This window comes from Bufo bufo, chromosome 2 (genome assembly GCF_905171765.1).
Source record: "Bufo bufo chromosome 2, aBufBuf1.1, whole genome shotgun sequence".
NCBI classification, from domain to species: Eukaryota; Metazoa; Chordata; class Amphibia; order Anura; family Bufonidae; genus Bufo; species Bufo bufo.
In genome coordinates, this window is record NC_053390.1 from 207,463,136 (window position 1) to 207,488,382 (window position 25,247).

Below are 25,247 nucleotides of genomic sequence, written 5' to 3' on the forward strand. Positions count from 1 at the left end.
ATATTGTTTACTTTTTACATTTAGTCTTAGACTACTAATTGCCTCATCTTGACATGTGTTTTTATACTTTTTTGCTAAAACTTAACTTTTATTATCCTTTTGTTTCCTTATTCTTATCTAACCTACTTAATTTAAAACTATCATCAGGTCTTCCCTTAGTGTTATGCTATTTTATTTTCATAGGTCACTATTCTGGTAGCTGCGCGCTCGCTCCAGTTATTATTTAGTATTCTTTTGTGCCTCCTTTTGTTGCACTTATTAAGGTCTCCTGATGCTTAAAATCTTATGCACTGGGGGGCAGTGCATAAGATTTTAAGCATCAGGAGACCTTAAGAAGTGCAACAAAAGGAGGCACAAAAGAATACTAAATAATAACTGGAGCGAGCGCGCAGCTACCAGAATAGTGACCTATGAAAATAAAATAGCATAACACTAAGGGAAGACCTGATGATAGTTTTAAATTAAGTAGGTTAGATAAGAATAAGGAAACAAAAGGATAATAAAAGTTAAGTTTTAGCAAAAAAGTATAAAAACACATGTCAAGATGAGGCAATTAGTAGTCTAAGGCTAAATGTAAAAAGTATGTTTAGCCTCTACATGTGTAGGGTATATATGTAAAGTGAAGCAATATTGTGTTTAGTCGCGTGGAAATTTGAAACCTCTAATGATTGTATGAATTCTTTGCATTCCCACATATTAAGGTATCCAGCAGTAGCTTTTTACTTGCTGCTCAGACAAGATGGCGCCGTGGGAATACACGTAAACAAGCCCTAGTGCACATGAGAGAGTTGCTAACAGCTGCGGTTCGTGTCGGAGGAGTAACGCATCTGGTTGGACCCGTTACAATGGTGTTGCAAGGAGGACCAAGGCAAGACTATTTTTCTGCTTTATTATACTTGAATTATACTTGGTATGGGCAGTTAGTAAATGCATTTCTGCAGTAGTGCAAGATAATGCACCTGGGGCGTAAAAACCCAAGAGCAGAATATAAAATCAGTGATACAGTCCTAACCTCAGTAGAGAAAAGGGATTTAGGGGTCATTATTTCAGAAGACTTAAAGGTAGGCAGACAATGTCATAGAGCAGCAGGAAATGCTAGCAGAATGCTTGGGTGTATAGGGAGAGGCATTACTAGTAGAAAGAGGGATGCGCTCATGCCGCTCTACAGAGCACGAGTGAGACCTCATTTGGAGTATTGTGCGCAGTACTGGAGACCATATCTCCAGAAGGGTATTGATACTTTGGAGAGAGTTCAGAGAAGAGCTACTAAACTGGTACATGGATTGCAGGATAAAACTTACCAGGAAAGATTAAAGGACCTTAACATGTATAGCTTGAAAGAAAGACGAGACAGAGGGGATATGATAGAAACTTTTAAATACATAAAGGGAATCAACAAGGTAAAAGAGGAGAGAATATTTAAAAGAAGAAAAACTGCTACAAGAGGATATAGTTTTAAATTAGAGGGGCAAAGGTTTAAAAGTAATATCAGGAAGTATTACTTTACTGAGAGAGTAGTAGATGCATGGAATAGCCTTCCTGCAGAAGTGGTAGCTGCAAATACAGTGAAGGAGTTTAAGCATGCATGGGATAGGCATAAGGCCATCCTTCATATAAGATAGGGCCAGGGGCTATTCATAGTATTCAGTATATTGGGCAGACTAGATGGGCCAAATGGTTCTTATCTGCCGACACATTCTATGTTTCTATGTTAAGTAGTTGAGTTTCACAATTGTTCAAAGGGGCATTTATGGCATATCTGCAGTAGATGGAGCCCCATTCTGAAAATGTCCTTTGAATATGCCATAAATGTCAGACGAAAATTTCCCTTTAAAATAGACTCTTAAAGGAGTGTCTTCTTTACACAATTTTTCCATATGCTCTAGTGAATATTAAAGGGATATTCCCAAGTGAGACAATGGGGGCATATCGTTAGGATATGCTCCTATTGTCTGATAGGTGCGGGTCCCACTTCAGGGACCTGCACCTACAAGGAACGGATCGGTCAAGGTGGTGGCCGGAGATCCCCGGGTTTCCCCGAGTCCAGCCACAACCAAACACTCTCCCCATAGTTGTGAATGCGAGTGCGCCGCTCTTGCACAGTCACCACTCCCATTCATCTCAATGGGACCGAAGGAAATAGCCGAGCCAGCTCAGCTATTTTTGGCGGCCCCATAGAATTGAATAGAGGGCGGCTGCGCATGCGTAGTGTATCCTTCACAACTTTCGGGGCTCCGTTCTCGGTGTAGGTGCCGGTCCCAGAGAGATATGCCCCCACTGTCTGAGATGGGAAACCCCCTTTAGGCCGAATGCACGCGGCCGAGAGCGGTGCGTGGTATGCCGGGCTGGATTCCTGTTCAGAGCAGGAGCGCACGGTGTCATTGGTTGCTATGACGCCGTGCGCTTCATGCCGCCGCAGCTGTACAGTAATACACTCGTATAGATCATACCAGTGTATTACTGTAGTGCAGCGGCGGCATGAAGCGCACGGCGTCATAGCAACCAATGACACCGTGCGCTCCTGCTCTGAACAGGAATCCAGCCCGGCATACCACGGACCGCTCTCGGCCGCGGAACACGGCCGTGTGCATTTGGCCTTAATGAAATAAGGAACATCTGGGTGGAGAGTAGTTCAGAAGAGCACCTTTTCTTCTGTAGAACTTTTGTTTTTTATTTTTCTTGCTGTAGGGTGGTCCTTGATTCTCTCTAGAAATGGCATTTGAACAGTGAATAAGTGGGATAGTCTAAATAGTGGTTCCAAGAAACAGAGCCACCATGCCCACTATTAATACTTAGTTTTGCTCTCAATATTTGTTAACTTGTAGCTGTTTTGTAATGGTTGTTTTCTTCACAGAATTGAAGAGCTTACATGTGGTGGAATGGTGGAACAAGTTCAAGAAGCCTTTGGGGAGACCATGACTTCAGTGGTTTCACTGTGTGCCCGTTATCCTATTGCCTGTGCAAACAGCATAGGTCTGTTGTGCACCATACCTTACACACGGTAAGCTTGTACACAGACGTGTGCAGAGTAAAAGGTTAAGCAGATAAACCAACTGTGTGAAATAGCCCTTGCTTTTATAAATATCACATATTCTACATTGTACATTTATAGAGGCACATAACAGAGACTGTGCTTGAGGCAGAGAGGGCGGCATAAAAGTTATGAATGATTCCCTTTAAAATTTAAAAATGTTGAATAACTTTATAACTACATTTACTTTATTTTTGTTCTACTAATTCTAAATCAGAGACTATGGGGCACATCTATTAAGACCGGCGTTTTATTAGCCATTGCGCCGCAATCTGCGCCTGAAATATGCCTAATATATACAATTTGAATGCTAAAATCATATAAAAACATTTAACTGTATTTGAGTTAAGGGGTTGTCCTAGCTACAGATATTTTTGACCTATCCACGGGACCGGTGATTAATATCACTTCGGCATGGGTCAGGCTTGCAGCACCCCTGCAGATCGTCTGTTTGGAGGGGCTGTGAAGCCCACAGTGGAGGGTAATTACTGCTCTTCGCTTGAATGTGACTAACAGCTGTAATTACCATGCAACCATGACCTTTTATAAGGAATGATAGAAATGTAGCAAAGCTTGAGTTTGGAAGTTTATCCTGATAATGTACAATCAGTGGTTTTTATATAGACTCAGAGGTATAGCTATGTATAGAAGGTGAAGGGTACCACACATAATTGGGATAAATATACACCCCTTTAAAACTATTGTGTTGTGATGTTTCCACCATGTCCTGATTCATTTTTGGCCTTTTAAGTCCAAATTCTCACAGACACTCTCCACAAGCCTTCCCACGCCACCTCTACAATGTAGACAGTGTACAGGTAAACGCTGAAGACGATCGAGTCCTTGCATAATCACCGCGACCCCTTCACACAACTGCTCATTGGGGATGCAGTGAGCCTGACCCATGCCAGTCTGATATTGATCACCCGTCCTGTGGATAGGTCCTCGAATACCTGTAGCTAGGACAACCCCTTTAAGGGTTTTTATTTGTTAGTCATTTTTTATGTATTTTTAGTAGAATATATATTTTTATTTCCATGTTCTAGTTTACCACCAGTTTAGGAACGAGTTTTGTTTGGATGGATTGATAGCACTTGTATTCAGCGCTAACTAGAAATACTTGCATCTGATAAAAATGACAGCTCTGTGTTCTTAGAAAACTAAATTGTCTTTTGTGGATTCGTCATGAAGGAGTGAAGAAAAGTGCTTGGTACGCAGTGGATTGGTGCAGCTCATGGACAGATTATGCAGTTTAAGCAACCAAACTGAGTCAAGCTCCAGTGAAAAACAGACCAAGAAGCAGAAAGTGGCAACCATGGCATGGGCAGCCTTCCAGGTTCTAGCCAACAGATGTGTAGAGTGGGAGAAGGAAGAAGGTTAGCCCTGTTTTCCCGCTATTACATGTATAGATGTGTGTGTATGTACAGAAGTTGCAGCTGTCCTAGTCCTGTTTGTGTTGTACTATATGCTCTTGCTTGTCTACTGTAGCTTGCTCCTTGGATTTGCTTGTGCTTATTTGATTGAAGATGAAAACACATTAACATCAGGGACGTTTGCATGATGGATTTTACAGTGGAATTTTGGTGCTGACAGAAAAGAGCTGCATGGGAGGCAGAAAGGACACAGTCCTTGGTGGGTTTTCAGTGGGGCCGTGTCCTTTCTGCCTCCCATGCATCTCAAAAGGGGACTGACAATCGCGGAGTGGTGGCTTGTAGTGACATGTCCCTACTCGGTGCAACAGTGTCCTTAAGGGCTCATTCACACCACCGTATGAATGGGTCCGTATTCTGTTCCGCAGTTTTGCGGAACGAGTTCAGACCCATTCATTTTAATGGGGCCGCAAAAGATGCGGACATCACACCGCGTAGAATAGGCATTTCTATAATAGGCTGTCTGTTCTGCAAATTGCGAACGCACACAGGCGTTACAGAATTTGTGGATCTTAAAAAACGTCACGGTCGTCTGAATGAGCCCTAAGCCACAGGAACACGTTCCTCAGCTCTGCCTTCCATTGAAATGAGTGGGAAAGGAGGTAACCACCAGCGCGTTATGGTCGAAATTTTGGCGTGACAAATTCTTCTGTAAAATCTGTGAAAGTGAACTTCCCCCAGTGTGTTCTTGTATATATGTATATAACATACTTGTCTGATTATATATTATTTATATGATTTACATTTCATTCTTAATAACGTGGATGTTATTCACCTTTTTTAATCTTTGTTGCTGGGACCATTTCAAGGAGGATCTACAGAGGCTGTACATTCGGGTTTAGCTCGACAGGTGTCCACTCTCCTCACCAACCATTTGGCACGAGCCACTGAATGCTGTGGTAACCAGGCTGCTGGGAATGATGCACTTCAGGATGTTCTCAGCCTTCTTAATGATCTGTCTAGGTAATCGATAGGAACCTCTAAAGATTGATCTTCATATTGACATTACATTTAAAGCCTCTAAGTGTTGAGGAAGTGTCAGTTTGCCATCAACTCAGCCCTTCCCAAAGTGAGCAAAATTGTGAACCAAGGTAGTAGGCATCATACTGTGGCATGCATATCCATACAGAAAACCAGTGATTGTATACATTCAACTCTGTGTACACAAGGCATCCATGGAATTGCTGAGTGGAAGAGGATTATAGCACGTCTCAATGTTGACGTGACATACAAGTGAAGCATTGAAAGTAAATTGATCTATAGACACACATGATGGTGCTTTTAATTACATACAATAGAAACTGGATTAGTAAATATGAGGACAGAAGACTGCAGTCTTAAAGAGGTTCAGTCCGCACCCTCTGGTTTAGTAAACTATTGTATTCTTCAAAATATAATCACTTTGGATCATCTTTACTTAGAGCTCTGCATTGTGCCGTTCCTCTATTATTCCTTCTAGAAATGTATAAATAAATGGTTAGCTCGGTGTGACCGTGCCCTCTCTGACACTATCCGGTCAGTGCAGACAGTGGCAGAATGTGTAGGGACATGCTCCTTTGCCAAAGGGAATGTTAACGCCCAGTTCTCAGTTTATTTTATACATTTCTAGGAGGATTAAGACATGAGCGGTAACCGGTTCCTAAATTTTTTTACTTATGGGAATTACAATTATTTACTAAAACAGACTTGTCAAGAGATCTGCCGGGTCCTCTTTGAGGTACAGACACTTATGTCAAGTTTATTCTGCTGGTCCCCAAATCACCAGATCAGGACTTGTGAAAATAATATAAACTGTAAGCAGGTTACATACAGGCGACTTGATGTTATGATTGTCGCTTTATCTAGTAATGTTAGATACCATTTGCATACGTGCTCATGCTTCTCTGATTAAAAGCCCATCAAGATGAAGTCCGTTGAATTGAGAGACTAAGTGAAACAGCAGGATGTGTGTTTGCTCCTTTGATTCCATGCACTAATTGTAACTACTTAATTACACAGGAGTCAAATAGGAAAAGCAATATTGAGCCAGCCCGCTTGTGTCTCCAAGCTTCTCTCTCTGCTGCTGGATCAGCGCCCATCTCCAAAACTTGTCCTTATAATACTCCAGCTATGCCGCGCAGCTCTGCCCCTCATGAGCGTGGAAGATTGTGGCAATGTGGAGCTTCCACCGTGGAGCTACTCTGTACCATCTCTTAACAGCGAGCAGGAAGATCCAAGTGACCCAGCTTCAAAGATTGCATCACTGTTATTGGCAAAACTGGCTGATTATGTGGTACCAGGTACATTCCGAACATATGCAGCGAGTGAAGTCCTGGGGATTATGTGTTAAAACAAAGGAGGAGCCCATGATAACCAAATTCACCGACTGTACAAAATGATTGCAGCAGAGATCAGTATAAATGCTTTACTTAAAGGGTTATCCGTTAATTAATATTGATAACGTATCCTCAGGATAGGTCATCAATATCAGATCGACAGGGGTCCGACACCCGGTACCCAAGAGTTCGGCGCTCCGTGAACGCCACAGCCTCTTCCTAGACCATGTGACATCACCGTACATTGGTCACATGGCCTTGCAGCTTCACCCCATTGAAGTGAACTGGGCTGAGCTGCAGTACCAAGGCACAGACGTTGTACTGTGTACAGCCTGCCAAGAGCCATCTGCGCTCCCCAGAGCTATGGGGAGTATGGTGGCTCCTTGAAACAGCCGATCCATTCCTGGATAACCCTTTAATGGTGAGCTGTTATTACTACCACTTCTGACATCCTCCTCTCTTGCAGGTTGTCAGACGGTTCTCTCCCCGACTGCCTCTGAACCAGACAGCAGTCTATCTAAAAGCAGCCCTAAAGGCTCTCAGAAGGGCGATAAAGATACTGGGGAGGAGAGTGAAGCTGTGGACGGCAAACTATCAATTTTTATTCACAAACGAGAAGATCAGTCTTCCCATGAAGTCCTGCAACCTTTGCTAAGGTAATAAGCAGAGTGCAAAGAAGAAAATACTTTTCAGTTATATTTCTTTCCTTCCAGTATAGCTGTGGTGTAAGAGCGGATAATGACTACTTTTGTAATAGCTGAAAGATGCTAGCTTTTTTGCAATGAATTGTGCTCCAGTGTGTTAGGAAAAAGGAGGTGGTGAGGGTAACCAAACATGTACTTCTCTAGAGCATCATGGACGTTCAGAAGCCATATCTTATGCAGTATTCTGGTTCAGTACAGTACACTATTTATTTTCTGTGATGTCTTAAAACTGTTGCCCTGTTTGCTCTCTATTTATCACTTCATACATCTACCCCATTTCTATGATTTGTATCCTAAATATGACCTTAAAGAAGCACTCCCATGAAAAGTTTTATTCTCTGACCTGAAAAGTACCTGATGTAAACTGTAGTGAAGGCGTTATAACCTCCTTTCTGATTTTCAGCTGTGTCCTGTGATCAGCACTGACTTTTTCCAAATAACACAGCATCTTATGTGTGGGTAGGAAGCCAGTTTCTCTGTTTATTCCTAAGGAAGCCTCACCCTAAGTTCACACTTGCGCGTTTTACAGCGCGTTCCTACGCGCTGTAAAACGCTCAACAAGGAGAAACCAATGCTTCCCTATGGGAATGGTTCTCACCTGGGCGTTTTACAGCGCGTACGATCGCGCTGTAAAACGCCCGACGCTCAAAAAAGTTCTTGAGCTTCTTTGGGGCGTTTTGTCGTCCGTTCCCGTACATAGACTTTCGGGAACGCGTGACAATGGGCGTTCGCTTGTCTCTGTATGCGCGATTGTAAACGCCGGTACAAACGCGCATACAGAGCGCTCCATCGCGAACGCTCAGGTCTGAACCCAGGGTCAATGTCATTCTCATAGGAATGAATAGAGAAGTAACTTCCTGTCCAGTGTCAGTTGGAGAATAGTGTTGGTCACATGACACGGCTGAGGATCAGAAGGGAGGTTATAACTCACAAATACAGTCACTGGTAAGAATATTACCTTTACTACAGTTTACATCATGGGTGTCAAACATGCGGGCCGCATGCGGCCCGCAATGAATATCTTTGCGGCCCGGCAGTCTAGTATCTCTGAACATGAGCGCTGCTATCGGCGCGCTCATGTTCTCTCAGCAGCACGGGGAGAAGGAAGCTGTCCTCCCTCCCCCCTGTGCTGCTGCCGCTGCCACCAATGAGAAGAGAGGGGGGGAGGAGGGGCGGGCGCACTGCGCCACCAATGAGGAGAGAGGGGCGGGCGCACTGAGCCACCAATGATAGGACTATTCCCATTTCCCACACAGAGCGGCGCCCAGCGATGTCTCAGCACTCACCATTAGTCCTGGGCGCCGCTCCGTTCGCCCGCAGTGCTCCATTACTGTCTCCTCTCCTGCTCCACATGCTGATTACTATCGGAGGGATGGGGAGGAGACATCAGCTTCACTAGTGGGCGTTCCTTCTTCCTGCGCTGTGATTGGACAGCGCTACAGCCAGGAAGAAGGAACGCCCACTAGTGAAGCTGATGTCTCCTCCCATCGCTCCGATAGTAATCAGCAGCATGTGGAGCAGGAGAGGAGACAGTAATGGAGCACTGCGGGCGAACGGAGCAGCGCCCAGGACTAATGGTGAGTGCTGAGACATCGCTGGGCGCCGCTCTGTGTGGCCTGATAGTAAGAGTCAGTCTTTAACACAATACAGGAGGCGGGTGCCGGCAGCAGAATCGCATTGCCGGCACCCTGCCGCTGACAGAGAGCTGCGATCAGAGGCAGTTAACCCCTTAGGTGCCGCACCTGAGGGGTTAACTGCTGATCTGCCAGTACCAGCCTCCTGTATAAAGGGGAAATTTATCATTGGTGGTGCAGTGTGCCCCCCTCAACCCCCCATCCCATTAAAATCATTAGTGGCACAGTGCGCCAGCCCCTCTCAACCCCCCCAGTATTAAAATCATTGGTGCCAGCTGTGTAAGCCTGGGGCTCCGATCAGTTACCATGGCAGCCAGGACGCTACAGAAGCCCTGGTTGCCATGGTAACATCCCTGATGCTGTGTGCACAAGGCACAGAGCAGCAGGGACAGTGTGAAGTCCTATTCACCCTAATAGAGCTGAATAGGACAAGGGATGAAAGATCCCAGGTTCTCGCCCCTAAGGCTACTTTCACACTTGCGTTCAGAGCGGATCCGTCTGAGACTGATCCGCTCATATAATGCAGACGGTGGATCCGTTCAGAACGGATCCGTCTGCATTATATTGTAAAAAAAATTTTTTTTTTTTGATGCGGCCCACATAAACTTAAATTTTTTTTTTTTTGGCCCATGTTAGCCTTTGAGTTTGACATGCTTGGTTTACATCATGGACCAGAAAATAAATATTTTTGTGGGAGTGCTTCTTTAAAGGCAATCTGTCACCAGTTTGATGCTGCTAACTGCCCCATTGCATGCCAAAAAGTCTTGATATTCATGAGCTCCCACCTCTCCCTGCCCCCCTGCAGCTGATTGACTTTTGACTCAAATCAGCAGCATTTGGGTGGGCATAAATATCCGGACACTTCGGCATGCACTGGACCTGTACAGTAGCAAAACAGCCCGACAATTAAAGAAAGTGACCCATTGTTTTGCTTAGGGTGGTCTGTCACTAGTTTACGCTGCCCTTAGGACACCATAAAACTGACGACCGATTTCCTTTAAGAATACGGCCACATAGGGTGGATTTTCTAAATGGAATTGCAATTTTGCAGCATAATTTTTGCTGAAAGTTTACAATGGATTTCACCCTATGCATCTGCGTTACAGGTAGATTTCCACTGCAACATCATGTGGGTGGGATTAGTTTGAATCTTGCTCCATGTGTGACTGTACTCCATATCCTCCAATTTCTTATTGGCTTTTTGCATAAAACTGTATTCCAATGGCAGCTCAATGGAGGCTTTTACAAAATGCTTCTATGTAGGAAACGGAATACACATTGAAAAAATTAAAATAAACCTACAAAGTACTTGGCCCTATAATGTTCAGATCTAAACTTTTCCTAAGGCTCCATGAACATGCCAACCTTGATGGTTTTTAAGAGGTTGTGTTAATCATTCTTTGAAACCTTCTGTCTTTTTACTAGGCCTCATGCACACGACCGTTGTGTGTTTCTCGCCCATATTCATTGGGGGGGGACAGGAACCGTGGGTATAGCTATGTCCTCTAGGAGGCGTTAACACTAGTAAAAGCTGTTAGCTCCTCCCCCTCCAGCCTGGAGAGAGAGCTTCAGTTTTTTCTAGTGTCAATAGGAGGCAAGACCTCCCTGCTCAGGGAATCTCCTGAAGATTTTTTATTTAATTTTATTTTTTCCTTCTTTTTCAGATGGGACAACAGTGGACGCCTCGCCTCCCTGTTCTCCCTGTGTCGGGTTGCGCCAGTGCCGGTCACCCGCACTGCTGCCTCCCCCACAGAAGACTAGGTGGACCAGGGCTGCCTCGCTCCCCTGCATCCCGCCAGCCAAGGGGTCACCCATCCAAGTCCCCCTTTTCCAGCGTCCTGCCACTACGGTGCCAGTAGCTGAAGGGGTGACCCTGCTGGACCAGAGGAGGGGTGAAGATGGCGGCAAGTCAGAAGATGAGGTGAGTACACGGGACTAGGTAAGTATGTCCATTCTGACATGCGTTAACTCTCCTGGGTCGTCTGGTCTTCTCCCTCCCTCTTAGTGGCAATAGATTCTACAGGCACAGGGTTTTTAGCAAGTCCAGCACCTCACTCCCCCTCTGGTTCTAACCCCTGGCACAGGTGCTCATTGTTGTCCTCCAGGCGGGACAACTGCACATAAGGGGTCAATACGGGCATCGCGATTCGGCTCTCAAAATTGCAGGAACATGCTGAGAAGGGAGCTGAGAAGCCTCCCGATCTCTTCTTGGGGCTGTCATCTTCCGCCATTATGCACCCCTTTCGGAGCGGACGCCGGGCGCACCGCTCTGGAGGGGGTTAACCGCCATGCGATTCGGCCGGCACCGCATCGGTGCCGGCCACGATGTTATTTGCCCGCCCGCGCTGTGTCTGCCTGCCCACGGGATGGAGACGCCGCTTCCACCTCCACAGGAATCTTCCTGAGCGGCACCTAGCACATTGCCACCCCTTTCGGGAGCGGATGCCGGGCGCGCCGCTCCGGAGGGAGTTAACTGCCATGCGTTCGGTGTTCCGGCCACGATGTTGTTTGTGCAGCCCGCACTGGTGTCCGCCCGGCCCGCGGGTGCAGTCCCCGTCAGTTTTTCGTGCTGCTCTGGTCTCTGTGGCCGGCCGATGCAGGGGCTAGCAATGCCCTAATCGGCTGTGCGCAGGGGCTTCCCACCCTGCTCCCCCTCCCCCAGAAGCATGCTGAGCCCGCCCCGGTCCTAAAAATGGCCTTAACCCTTTCATGCACAGCCACCTCTTTAGGCCGGCATATCTGGGGATCCACCCCTGTGCACGCTGGTAATGCAGAGGATTTTAACCCTTTCTTGCCTCTTGTGCATTTGAGGCCGGCATCGTATTTAAAAAATAAATAAATAAATGTGCACCATACGGGTCCCCCTCCTCAGCCCTCACTACCGCGGGACCAACCTGTCTGTGTGGTACCACACTGGGCCATGTCCTATCTCGGATAGGGAGGACCTCACATATTCCCAATCTGCCCTCCAGGGCCGTATGGTTGATAATTCTCCACCTTCGGAAATCCCGTGGAGGACAGTTGAAGTATTCCCAATCCATCCTCCAGGTCGTTTGGTTGATATTTCTCCACCTGCGCAATCCAGTGAAGGACCACTGCAGGATCCCAATTCGTTCTCCGTGGCCGTTTGGTTGATGATTCTCTGCAGGATCCCAATCCGTCCGCCGGGCCGTTTTGGTTAATTATTCTCCACCTGCGCAATCCAGTGAAGGACCACTGCAGGATCCCAATCCGCCCTCCGGGGCCGTTTGGTTGATGATTCTCCACCTGCGCAATCCAGTGACGGACCACTGCAGGATCCCAATCCGTCCTCCGGGGCCGTTTGGTTGATAATTCTCTGCAGGATCTCAATCCGTCCTCCGGGCCGTTTTGGTTGATGATTCTCCACCTGCGCAATCCAGTGACGGACCACTGCAGGATCCTAATCCGTCCTCCGGGCCGTTTTGGTTGATAATTCTCCACCTGCTCAATATAGCGGAGAACCTCTGGAATTCTCCACTTTCGTACATCACGTGGAGGACAGCTGAAGCATTTCAAACCCACCTTCCGGGTCGTTTGGTTGCTAATTCTCCACCTGCGAAATTCAGCGTAGGATCTCTTCAGGATTCCCAATCCACCCTCATCGGTTGTTTGGTTGATGATTCCCCACCTGCGCAATTCCAGTGGGAGGCAACTGGAACTTCCCAATCCACCCTCTGGGGTCGTTTGGTTCATAATTCTCTGCCGGCGCAATTTTATACAGGACCCCTGTTCCCAATCCGCCCTCCCGGGTAGTTTGGTTGATGATTCTCAACCGGCGCAATTTTATACAGGACCTCTGTTCCCATGCCACCCCCTGGGTGGTTTGGTTGCTAAGCCCCCTCCTGCGCAGTCCGCATCTGCCAGGGGCGAGATTCTGAGGGGCAGACCTGCGCGCTAGCGGACCACAGCAGGTCATGTTCTCCTCGAACATCTCCGCGCCCCCTACCTTCCTCCCCGGGTCACGCTCGGGTGCACCCTCTCTCACAGGAGCGGGTCCGTCTGAGGGGGGATGGGGGGGGATGGGGGGGGGGGGGAGTAGAATCACTGAATTAGACCCTGACATGAATCTGAAGCAATCTCCTAAGATTGCGTCTACGGTGGCCAGCAGCACTTGTCGTAGGCATTACCCTCTTCCTTAGGCTTAGTAATTGCACTACTTTGGGATACAGTACTGACCTTATACATTGTCCCCTGTCATAGGTGGACTAAGTACAATAACACTTGTTCGGTGCCGGACGTATACATTCCCCCTTCTGTAGGTGGTGGAATTGCATCTCCACTGGGTTCAGTACCTGCCGTATTCAATAGCTCCTTCCACAGGTGGCAGGATGACATTATCACTGGTTACAAGGTGTGCTGTATGCATTACCCCCTTACTTAGGTGCTAATTGCACTCCCACAGGGTACAGGACATTAACCCTCTTTTATAGGTGGGATATTTTCCCTACCACTGCCTTAAGTACTCCGTACGCATTCCACCTTCCATAGGTAGGGTAATTGCACCACCTTTGGATACGGTCCGACTGTCTTGCTATCCTCCCATAGCTGGAGTATTACACATCACTGTGCTTCCTGCCTGCCTTGCTCCCTTTCGCAAGTGATCCACTAGCGGGGGAATAACTGAATATCTTCAGATACGGCAATTCAACAGTCGGCACTCAGTGGTGCCCGGTACTCTTACTCTAGTGCTATATGAGTGCCGCCAGTGGATACGGTGGCTATGCTCATTGTGTTCTTTTTGGTATTGGTTTTGGCCATGATTATAACTCCTCTGTCTTCTCAGGGGGGTTTACTAGCATCACTTGTGTCCTAGAGACTCCCATCTCCATGGGTCTTCATTGTTCCAGTCGGTCATGATATTGTCCGCATCAGTGGTAGTGCGTACACCATTGCACATATATGGTGAGTACGTTCCAACGAGTCGAGTGCTTCACTGACCGTATTCTCTATCCACCACTCCTCCTTCTCTGGGAAAGTGGTTATGCTAGCGCTCTGGTAGCAGCTACAGCGTGTTTTCCTCCACAGGTGCAGCCTTTCGCTAATGCTTGAGTTCGTGGTTGCTGCAGTGGGACATCCCCTCAGGTAGGGGCCCTACCCTGGCGCCAGCTTGGCAGTTGCTCCCGTTCAACGCCTTTCCAGGTAGAGTTCTTAAGGTTGCTCTACTTAAACTGGGCAGTATGGTACGTGGCTTCTACGGATAGTCTCAGGCCTCCCTCTCAGTTTTTTGCGCTGACGGGGCGAGCACTGGCTATTACTGTGGGAGCGGTATTGCATACCACTGCATACTTGGGGTCTGTTTGTTTAGTTTTTTCATCAGGTCATGGACTCTTCTACAACTGAATTCCTTGGCTACTTCTGTATAGCGCCAGTCTCTACGGGAAATGGGCTTGGACCTAGCCTATTCTTCCCCTGTCCCTTGCCTCCTCTGGATCATGATTCATAGACACCCCGCATGCCTTGGTAGTTCCTATGTTACTACCTTCCCTCATCTGCATCTGCACAGGGTATTCTTTTAGTGGCCTTCCATTCCAGGCACGCTCCGGTCCCAACTGGTGGGCTGTGGCGCCCCCTACACCTCCCTCCTTCTATAGGGACTCCTTCCATTGGTCTGGGTGTGCTAACTGTATACTACACGAAAGCTTCCCACCTTCTCTCCCGAGCAGGAGTTCCGGAAACATACGACATGGATGCCCTGGCATCTCCTTGGCGGGAGTTTCTCCCTCCTTACGTGTTTCTTCTCTCCTACCCAGGGTTCTACGGAGGATCAGATGGAGGGCATTCCGACAAATCCTAGTCGCTCTGGATTGGCCCCGTCGCGCGTGGTACGCCGATCTCGTTCTCCTTCTAGGAGATGTCTCTTGTCACTGCCACTCAGAGACTACCTTCCTTTAGGGTCCGGTCTTACATCGGCATTTTGGGTCTTGGTTGACGGCGTGGCCTCCTCTGGTGCACATGGAAACCTTCTTTCAGGGAGTGGCACATACGGTTCCTCCGTACCGTCCTTTACCGCCTTGGGATCTTAATATAGTTCTCTCAGAGTTCCAGTCTTATCCCTTTGAGCCCTTGGGGAGACATCTCTCTCCAGCTCCTGTCCTAGAAGGTAGTTTTTTTCTTGTGGCTCTCATCCATCAGACGGGTGTTTCGAGTTGGGGGTGCTCCCTTGCAGAGAACCCTTCCTGGGTCTTCACAAGGATAAGGCGGTTCTCTTGGCCATTCCTTTTTTCTCCATAAGGTGGTCTCTGTCTTCCACTTCAATGTAGGAATTGTCCTTCCTTCAGTGTTCCTCTCCTTCACGCCCTAAGGCAGGGAGCTACGTCATTATTGGCAGCCTCCAGTCCCTTCCGGCGTACGGAACTCCCTTTTTTGTCATCCGGAGGTTCTTGCAGGCGGCATTTTCTTAGCTACCAGCAGGGACTCTTGCTTCCATGGGTCTGTGGTTTTTCCCTCCCCGTGGACTGCTCTTGTACGTCCCACGGTTCCTGTGCCCCCCAATGAATATGGGCGAGAAAAGGCGATTTTTGTATAACTTACCAGTAAAATCTCTTTCTCGCTCTTCATTGGGGGACACAGCACCCACCCAGTATTGTTGTTCGTCCACAGTTGTGGCTGTTGCTGGTTAGAACCTAGTTAGGTTCTTGGCATTGATGCTGTTCCACATTTTTTTGTGGGTTTACTTGCTTCTCCTACTGCTTCTCACAAACTGAAGCTCTCTCTCCAGGCTGGAGGGGGTATAGCTGCCAGGGGAGGAGCTAACAGCTTTTACTAGTGTCAACGCCTCCTAGAGGACATGGCTATACCCACGGTTCCTGTGTTCCTCAATGAATATGGGCGAGAAAGAGATTTTACTGGTAAGTTATACAAAAATCTCCTTTTTGCGGTCCACAATACACGGATGGCGTCCGTGTGCATTCGGCAATTTGGGGAACGGCACGAACAGCCTTTAATATAACTGCCTATTGTCCGCAAAGCGCGGACAAGAATAGGACATGTTATATATTTTTTTGCGGACCACGGAATGGAGCAACGGATGCGGACAGCACAAGGAGTGCTGTCCACATCTTTTGCGGCCCTATTGAAGTGAATGGGTCCGCATCTGAGCCGCCAAAACTGCGGCTCGGATGCGGACCAAAACAACGGCCGTGTACATGAGGCCTTACTATTACACAAGTTGTCAGTGTAAACTACCATAAATAGCCCATTAGTTGTATATGGGTGTAGCATCTAGCCGCAATTTATTTGAACTAAATTATTTCAGGTGTTGCACTAGTCTCTGAATCACATTCCACATATGATGGGAGCAGTACCATATGCATATAGGTGGAGCCCCAGATATCAGGGGACCTCTTGCTGGGACAAAACATCCAGTACCCCTAATCATGTGCTGCAGTCAACTGAATAGGCATCTTCAGGGCATCGATACAATTAAATACTGTGGCAGGGTGTAAGATCTGATCATTCTCATAGGCCACTAGGCCTGAAGTCTATGAGCGGACATGTAAATGGTGCAGGTGGCGCAATGACCTCATAGCGTCTATCTGTACTTGAACACAGGCACCTCAGGCTGCAGCTCAGAGGCCCCTAGCACATTGTAGGTGGCAGCATGGAAAGTTCAGGAATTATTATTATTATTTTTTCTCCCTTTGCTGTTTAGGGGGAGCGTACTATAGGGGAGGCCTTATTACTACTGGAGGCACTGTAAGCTGCATTATTATTACTACTGGGCCACTATAGAGGGCCTTATTTCTACTGACAGTATTATAGAGACGTATTACCAACGGGGGCACTATACGGGGGACCTTATTACTACTGGGTGCACTATAGGGTGCCTTATTACTACTGGGCGCACCATAAGGGCATCAATATTATTGTGGGAGATATAGAGGGCTTTATTACTACGGAGGCAATATAGGAGCCATTATTACTACTGGAACAATATAGAGAGGCTATATTATTACTGGGATTATATAGAGAGCCAGTTCGCAGTGTTCGCCAGCGAACACATGCGGGCTGCCATCTTTAGTAAGGTTAGACTCACCCGTCCGGCGATGCACAGGTAAGCCCTTACCTGTGCCTGTGCCACAAGACTGTCTTAAATCAAATGCGGTCACTGGGAGCAGGCAGTTCCGAGAACAGTCGCCGGGGGCCTTTATCGGGCTGTTCTCAGAACTGCCTGCTCCCGGTGACCACATTTGATTTAAGACAGTCTCGTGGCACAGGCACAGGTAAGGGCTTACCTGTGCATCGCTGGACTGGTGAGTCTAACCTTACTAAAGATGGCAGCCCGCATGTGTTCGCTGGCCATCACTGCATATCGCTACTTGGGCATTATAGAGTTAGGGCTTAGCGATGTGACACAAGCCATAGACATAACTTTGGAGCGCAAAAAATACAAATCAACCTCTAAATTGGAGTGTCCAATAATTTTTCGCTTGTAAGCGATATGGTATAGAGAATAATGACTGTTAATCTTTTTCCACATATCCGATGTAGGCAATCCCTTAATCCTTTAGATACTGCAAATATATGCATTCATTCTTGAACAAATGATAAACATATTAGATATATCAATGAAAACAGCAAAACATACCTTATTGAACTGCATAATTCATGAGCCTACACTTATTTATCTCCAGGGATATAGTTTAAAGGGGTTTTCCAAGAGGTAGAAAAATGTAGCCAAAAGCAGGGAATGGGATGAAATAAATGGGGGGAAAAAAAAACTTATACTCACCTCTACAATCCCCTGCTGCTCTGGGGCCACCCCACCGTCAGTCTTGCTTACGGTAATTCCTGCAACATTCACGTCCCTGACATAATTTACTTGACTACGGCAGCTAATCACTGGACTCGGCAGCCATGGGCCATACTTGCCAGTATCACTGGATGCAGCTGTCACGTGAATGATATGTGGCACATGGTTGTAAGCGTTTTGCATCCCTTTCCCTTGCTGCTAAGAGCCCGCCCTCAGCTGTACATACTGTCTGTAGTACGTCCTGCTCTTACATGATAAGGAGGAGTCATTGGACCATAAAGGACCCCTGAACCCAATGCAGTGGCAATCTCCGTTCCTCTGTAGTTATCCTTCTGATTATCACTTTTTCTTCCGTTTTATAGTAGCTCAGAGGGCCGTCCATTTCGACTTGGCACTGGTGCAAACATGGAAAAAGTGGTGAAAATGGATCGTGATATGACAAAGGTTAGTATTTTTTTTATTCAGTTTGTACATTTCAAATTCTTATATTTCTGTTACAAGTACAAGTAAAAAATTCTTTGTTTGGATGGGATGAGTCATGTGTCCAAGTGAATATCATAAGACCTCAAGAATTTATGTATATTTTCTTATTTGCAGTATCTAGGATGGTAATGATAAAGGGGGGCATATGATGAAACACCGGCTAAATGTGTCAGACTTCCAATAATAGGTTTATTACATATATTTAAAATATTTTTGTGCCATATATATTACCATGGATTCTGTTTTGTGATTTCACTCTGCAGAGTGGCTGCTGTGAAGTGATCACTGAAGAATCAGCTGCTGCGCTGCGCAAAGCAACTAAATGGGCCCAGTCTGGTTTAATAGTGAGCATCGGGCCACCAGTGGAAACTGTTAGTCCAGAAACTGCAAGCAGCCTTTCTACTGGAGACAAGAAGAAAACTGCCCAGACATCTGTCTGTAGAGAGAGAAATTCTGATCTTGCCAGGTATATAAACTTCAAATTGATATTGAATGATAGCATGACATCACGATAACTGCCAGTCAGCAGAAAATGGTCTAAATTGGACTTTTCTAACATCAATTATTTCTACTATATTGAGAATTTTAGATACTATCTGTTCCTACCCTACAGCACAACACATTTTTTTTTAGTTTTCTAACTTTATTAATTTGCAATCTTACTGTTACTTTATTTTTGCTCTTAGAACTGATCCTGTGCGCCCTTTCATCAGTGGACATGTAGCCAACAGCATGGCTGCTGAGGTCATTGCCTTACTTCATAGTTTGCTCATGGCCCCAGAGTCTAATGCAGCTCAGATATGGACCACAACAGCAGAAAAGGTGAAGTCTTCTGTATTATGTGTTGTCTTTCTATTATCTCACTGTTGTGTGGGTTTCCAGAGAATTTATGGCATTTTCTTGACTTGTTGACCATTGACAATTTTATATTTTGCAATTACCCATTAAAGGGGATATCCCATTATTAATGTAAAAAAATAAATAAAAAAAATCCAATATCATATAGCACAAACGTACATGTCTACTAACAAACGTAGAACCAGCCCAGTACTTCCCAGGAATCCAGAGATCTCCCAATTCATTGCTGTGCTAGATTTAGTCCAAACTTTCAGCTCAGGGGACATGTCCTTTCTACTGCATCTGGTGGCAGTTGAAGGATGGAACTGAGCATGTGCTTCTGTCTCGGTGAGCAAGACATTAGAAAAAGAGAGAAACAGCAGGTGACGCTACAGATTTCAATGAATAACTCGCAATTTACAAAATTATTCAGACCCAGGTTCTGGTTTGAAAAATGCTGAATATTTTTCATGGGACAACCCCTTTAAGCTTTATGAGTACACTTTGTTTTATTTGAAAACATGGACTGATCTTTTTTTGCCCTTTGTCTTATGTAGGTTTTATCCCGTGCTCTTATGCATATTCCACAGCTGGGAAAATATGCTGAAAGCATATTGGAGAATGGGAGTGGTAGTGGCAGGAAACTGGCCAAACTGCAAAGCATAGCAAGACAAGCTGTTGCTGCACTCTGTGCCCTAGGAGGGTTTAAGGAGACTATTAAAATAGGTTCTGAGGTCCAGGTAATGCGATGTTATACATAATCTATTCAAAAATATATTTCATACATTATAAATGCCATGTACAAAAAGAGGAAATGTATTGATTGGAACAGCTCCTTGTTAAAGGGGTTTTCCGGCTTAGGAGCAGACAACCCCAAAGGTTGTATCCTGTTACTGCTTTAAAAAAAACCTCGCCTGTCTGTGGTCCCACCGTTCTGTACCGCTGCCCAAAGTGGCTTGGTCCCGTGACTTGTGGCCAATTACTAGCTTTAGCGGTCATGTGCTTCTAGGCCATACTGCCCCATATTTTTTAGGCTAAGACAATTTATTTTATTTATTTTTTTATTAAATAATAAATATCAGTGTAAGGGTACTTGCTTCATTCATCCATAGATCCAGCTGGAGCCTAGAAATATTGCAAAGTCTATTTCAGCAGGACAGGCCAACCATCTAGTGTTCATGGGGGCCTTCAGATTCTCCCTTTACAGCAGATTTTTGGGAAAAGAAGTGTCAGACATGTCAGATTTCATCATGCCCGTTTCTTTTAATAGACATAAGTGGCCGCTAGATGTGTCTGGCAGGAACGTATTCCCCTGTCTGTGTTGAGATCACATGCATGCGCAAAAGAAATAGCTGTCGGCTATATCTAATATCTAATGTGTTTGACCACTCTTAGACAACCGTTTGTGGCCAGTGGTGGCAACCAAATTTATCTTTCATCTCTTTAAATACCTGTATAATTTCTCAGGTACTAGGTTCAGAAAATTTTAAATGGGAATTCAACCTCAGGGATGCTCAACCTGCAGCCCTCCAGCGGTTGCAAAACTACAACTCCCAGCATGCCCCACTAGCTGTAGGCTGTCCAAGCATGCTGGGAGTTGTAGTTTTGCAACAGCAGGAGGGCTGCAGGTTGGGCATCCCTGGCTTAGAGAATGTGTTCAAGCAATAGATCATAAAAGGTTAAAAAGAAAAGCCCTTTAAAAGCAACTAGTCATTATCAGGTCCTCAATTAAATTAACTTGAATCTATTTCCTGAATCAATGAATTTGATGCATGACATGTGTGAGATAATATATATATATATATATATAATGTGATATTGCAGCAATACACCTACATTTAGGGTTAATGGTGTGAAGTGATTCAGAGTTTTATCATCTCTTTGCTCCAACAGGTACTTGGTAATGGTATATCTGGGAGTGTTGGAGTGGTTGTATCTATAAATGAACAAGAAGGTATAGCTACTGTGAAATTTCCACCCCTAGACTTTAGAAAATCTTCCAAAGCCTCTGATACCCTGACTATCCCGTTGTTTAGACTCTTTGTCCCGCGCTCAGAGGTAAGAATTTCTGTTAATTGAATGCAGTATAAAGCTAATGTCTACATTTGTAAAAGTCTGTAGTGTATTGTCCACATCTTTACTTTAGCTTCTTGTAGGCTGGGGCTACATGGCGATTCCTGCTGGAGTCTCAGTCACATCAAACTTGAGTGGCTCCATTCATTTCTCTGGATGCACTGCTACACTGTGACACTTGCAAAGATTGCCGTGTTGCCCCAGCCTTTAACTCATATTCAGAAGTCTTTCAGATTGTGTTAACAGCCAGCTCACATGACATGTCTAGGAAGTTATCTGACCCACGTTGCATTTTATAATATTTTTGTGACTGTTATTTTGTATCATGATATATTTATTAATTGTTAGTATAATGTAGTAAATCATAATCTGCATGGATTGGTGTACAACCTCAGTAAACTCTAAAACCCTAACCCTATAACAGTGGCACAAACTGTATTTAAGATCTTGTATCTAACATTATATAGGTTGAGGGAGATGGCCAAGTTAAATAAAAACCCCTCATCAGTGGTAAATGTGATAAAATGACAAAAGAAGTCATGCCTACCCCTCTTTTACCCTGCCGCTTCCAGCATTGTTCTCCAGCATCTGCGGTGCTGATGTCATTTTCCCAGCTGCAGCGGCGATATCTTGTACACACCACATCACAATGCAGCTAATAACTGGCCTCAGTAGTATACTAGTGTGACTGCTGAACCAGTTGATGCGTGGGTCATGGGGTGATTGGCTGCAGGGGTGTGTGACGTCACTGCTGCAGCCAGGAAAACGAGCACTGTCGGAGAGGACTAGAACGCGATGCTGGAAGTGACTCGTCAGTATAACTTACCACGTTTACGGCTGCTGACTGGATTTTTCTTTAGCTCGGACAACCCTTTTAATCACTTTGTCTCTTAGAAGCCACATGCAGCTTTTTGGACACACATTTGTGGCTCCTGTCTCCCCACCCCTCCCCCAAGATAAAAGTTTCCAGGATTCATGTATACACTTCTGAAATGCCACACATCTGCTATGATAGTAGAGGTCAAGTGGACACACATGCTCATTCTTGCTTCTCCCCCTGTTCCTTCTGAAGCTACAATGTCTTCTCTACTTCTTGATGCTGAGCAAATGTAATTACAGTAAATACTGTCTATCTTCTCACTTGCTTAGCATCTCCTCTGGGAAGCACCTGGCTCACATAAGGAATCCCTTACACAGCTGAAGGAACAGATACCTAAGACTGTTCATGTGTGTCCAACCCCGAACATTTAGGGCAACTTCACACGAGCGTATTCAGTCTGTGACAAAAGTATTTCCCGGACTGAACGCTGGTCCTGTGACGCAAACTCACAGCATTATAATTATTTGTGATCCTGACCAACCTCGGCTGTACTGACTTGTACTCACATAGTGCTGTCAGTACAATTCATTACGTCCGAGGTCAAGCAGGAACACACAGCATTATAAATCATTATAATGCTGTGAGTTTGTGTCACGGGACCAGCGTTCAGTCCGGGAAATACTTTTGTCACACGGAGCATATTCCACAGACTGATACGCTCGTGTGGAATTGCCCTTACGGAGGTGGACACAAAAAGGCTATTCAATAGGAACAGTGGGTGGCGCTGTACTAACATTATTCCTGGAATATTTGGGAATATAAGCCTTTTTTTTTTAGAATAATAGGCTGGAATTATTAATAGACAGTTTTCTTTATGGAACAACCCCTTTAGAGCCAAGATGTATTACATACCGTATGTTAAGGCAGTTAGCTGGCCACCGCCAGACCATAGTGTACCGCTATATACTGTAAATGTTCACCTGCTTCTTTACACCTTTCTACAGTAATGTATTTTGTTGTTGTACCAAACAGTTTATAAGTTGAGTGGGTTTCTTAATATTGTAAAGAATCTATGACTTTAGCAAAAATAAGATGTGTCTCAAGTTTGCCTGAATAAACCAAATATATGTAGAGTGTCTGCTTCTCTGTACGGCGGTAAGGGCCACAAGATCCCAGAGTAATCGGAGGATAGGCAGAGCACAGCCACAGTTTATTCAGGCAAGAGCGATACAACTCATTTTTCCATAAAATGGTGATGAACTATCATGTCTGCTTTCTCTGCATGTTCGTGGATGCGTCTTCCAGCCCAGCACATGACAGTCCACCCTTTTATTGATCTCTTCTTGTAAGATTCCTATATTTATAGTGAAGATTAAACAGAAATGAAAACTCCATTTAATGACGTCCCTCATTTCTTAGAAACTAACTGCTTGAATTTAACTTTTTACCGCACCAATATCCACCCCCATCAGGCATTGCCTCTTCATAAACTGTCCATTACTGAGAAGGTAGTGCAGGCAGTCCAGTCCATGTTACTCCCCCAGGAAGGATGCCTGTCTATTCACACCTCACTTCCTGCAACAGGAGATGCCTCAACTCCCGTTATGGCAGTGGTTCGGCTTCTTGCAGAGATTAGGACAAGGTAAGAAGCTGCATTTATGCTAAGCAGTCATACAGTATTAGTATTCTATGTACTGTTTAGCTAAACTGATGTCCTTAACCCCTTCAGGACCCTGCCATTTTTCACCTTATGGACCAGGTCATTTTTTGCAAATCTGACATGTGTTACTTTGTGGTGATAACTTTAAAACGCTTTTACTTATCCAAGCCATTCTGAGATTGTTTTCTCGTCACATATTGTACTACAGTGGTAAATTTCTCTGCTTTTAAAACAAATAGTAATATCTCCAAAAATAGTTGTTACTTTACATTCCCCATATGTCTACTTCATGTTTGGATCATTTTGTAAATGACATTTTCTTCTTTTGGGACGTTAGAAGGCTTAGAAGTTTAGAACCAATTTTTAAGGACCAGTTCAGGTCTGAAGTCACTTTGTGAGGCTTACATAATAGAAACCACCCATAAATGGGCCCCATTTTAGAAACTACACCCCTCAAGGTATTCAAAACTGATTTTACAAACTTTGTTAACCCTTTAGGTGTTCCACAAAAATTAAAGGAAAATGGAGATTACATTTCCGAATTTCACTTTTTTGGCAGATTTTCCATTTTAATCAATTTTTCCAGTAACAAAGCAAGGGTTAACAGCCAAGCAAAACTCAATATTAATTGCCCTGATTCTGTAGTTTACAGAAACACCCCATATGTGGTCGTCAACTGCTGTACGGGCACACGGTAGGGTGCCGAAGGAAAGGAATGCCATATGGTTTTTGGAAGGCAGATTTCACTGGGATAATTTTAAGTTGCCATGTACATTTGAATGTGTTCACCTGAGGGGTTAGATCATGTGATATTTTAATATACCTGGTTGTTACAGACACGGCGATACCTAATATGTCTACTTTTTTCTTTTTTTTCACTTTTTACACAATAAAAGCATTTTTGAAACAAAAAAATCATGTTTTAGTATCTCCATATTTTGAGAGCCATAGTTTTTTTTTTTGCCCGATTGTTTTATGTAGTGGCTCATTTTTTGCGGGATGAGGTGACTGTTCGATTGGTACTATTTTTTTGGGGGGGGGGGGGGGACAGGGGGACAGACATGCACCTTTTTGATCGCTTTGTTAAGGTGACAAAAAATGAATGTTTAAGTACAGTTATTATTTTTTTTTTTTTTAAATCTACGGCGTTCAGGTGAGGGGGTGGATCATGTGATATTTTTTATAGAGCCGGACATTACGGACGCGGCAATATCCAATATGTCTGTTTTTCTTACAAGTTTTATTTTGGGAAATTTTCATATTTTTTTTTTACTTGAAACTTTTTTTTATTTTTTATTATGAAAAACACTTTTTTTTTTACTGTTTTTTTTTCCCCACTCTGGGACTTCAACTTCTGGGGTCTGATCCCCTCTGCAATGCATTACAATACATCTTGTATTGTAATACATTGCATGTCAGCTTGTATGCTGACAGCCTGCCTGTGAGACCCAGCCTAAGGGGCTGGATCTCACAGGCATCCGCAGGAG

At 45.1% G+C, this 25,247-nt stretch overlaps 1 protein-coding gene across 3 annotated transcripts in view; it reads left to right on the forward strand.

The window, feature by feature from the left end:
• HECTD4 (HECT domain E3 ubiquitin protein ligase 4) overlaps positions 1-25,247 on the forward strand; it is a 234,016-nt gene that overhangs the window by 122,133 nt on the left and 86,636 nt on the right. For all 3 annotated transcript variants that reach the window (XR_005776144.1, XM_040416050.1, XM_040416049.1), the window contains exons 32-43: positions 702-868; positions 2,855-3,001; positions 4,223-4,407; positions 5,271-5,424; positions 6,460-6,740; positions 7,243-7,432; positions 18,250-18,331; positions 18,634-18,836; positions 19,057-19,192; positions 19,765-19,947; positions 21,101-21,265; positions 23,573-23,742. Coding sequence is in view for 2 of the 3 variants with exons in the window: in XM_040416050.1 (XP_040271984.1) it covers positions 702-868; positions 2,855-3,001; positions 4,223-4,407; positions 5,271-5,424; positions 6,460-6,740; positions 7,243-7,432; positions 18,250-18,331; positions 18,634-18,836; positions 19,057-19,192; positions 19,765-19,947; positions 21,101-21,265; positions 23,573-23,742 (2,063 nt within the window). In the remaining variant the exon portion in view is untranslated. The remainder of the gene's footprint in view (positions 1-701; positions 869-2,854; positions 3,002-4,222; positions 4,408-5,270; positions 5,425-6,459; positions 6,741-7,242; positions 7,433-18,249; positions 18,332-18,633; positions 18,837-19,056; positions 19,193-19,764; positions 19,948-21,100; positions 21,266-23,572; positions 23,743-25,247) is intronic.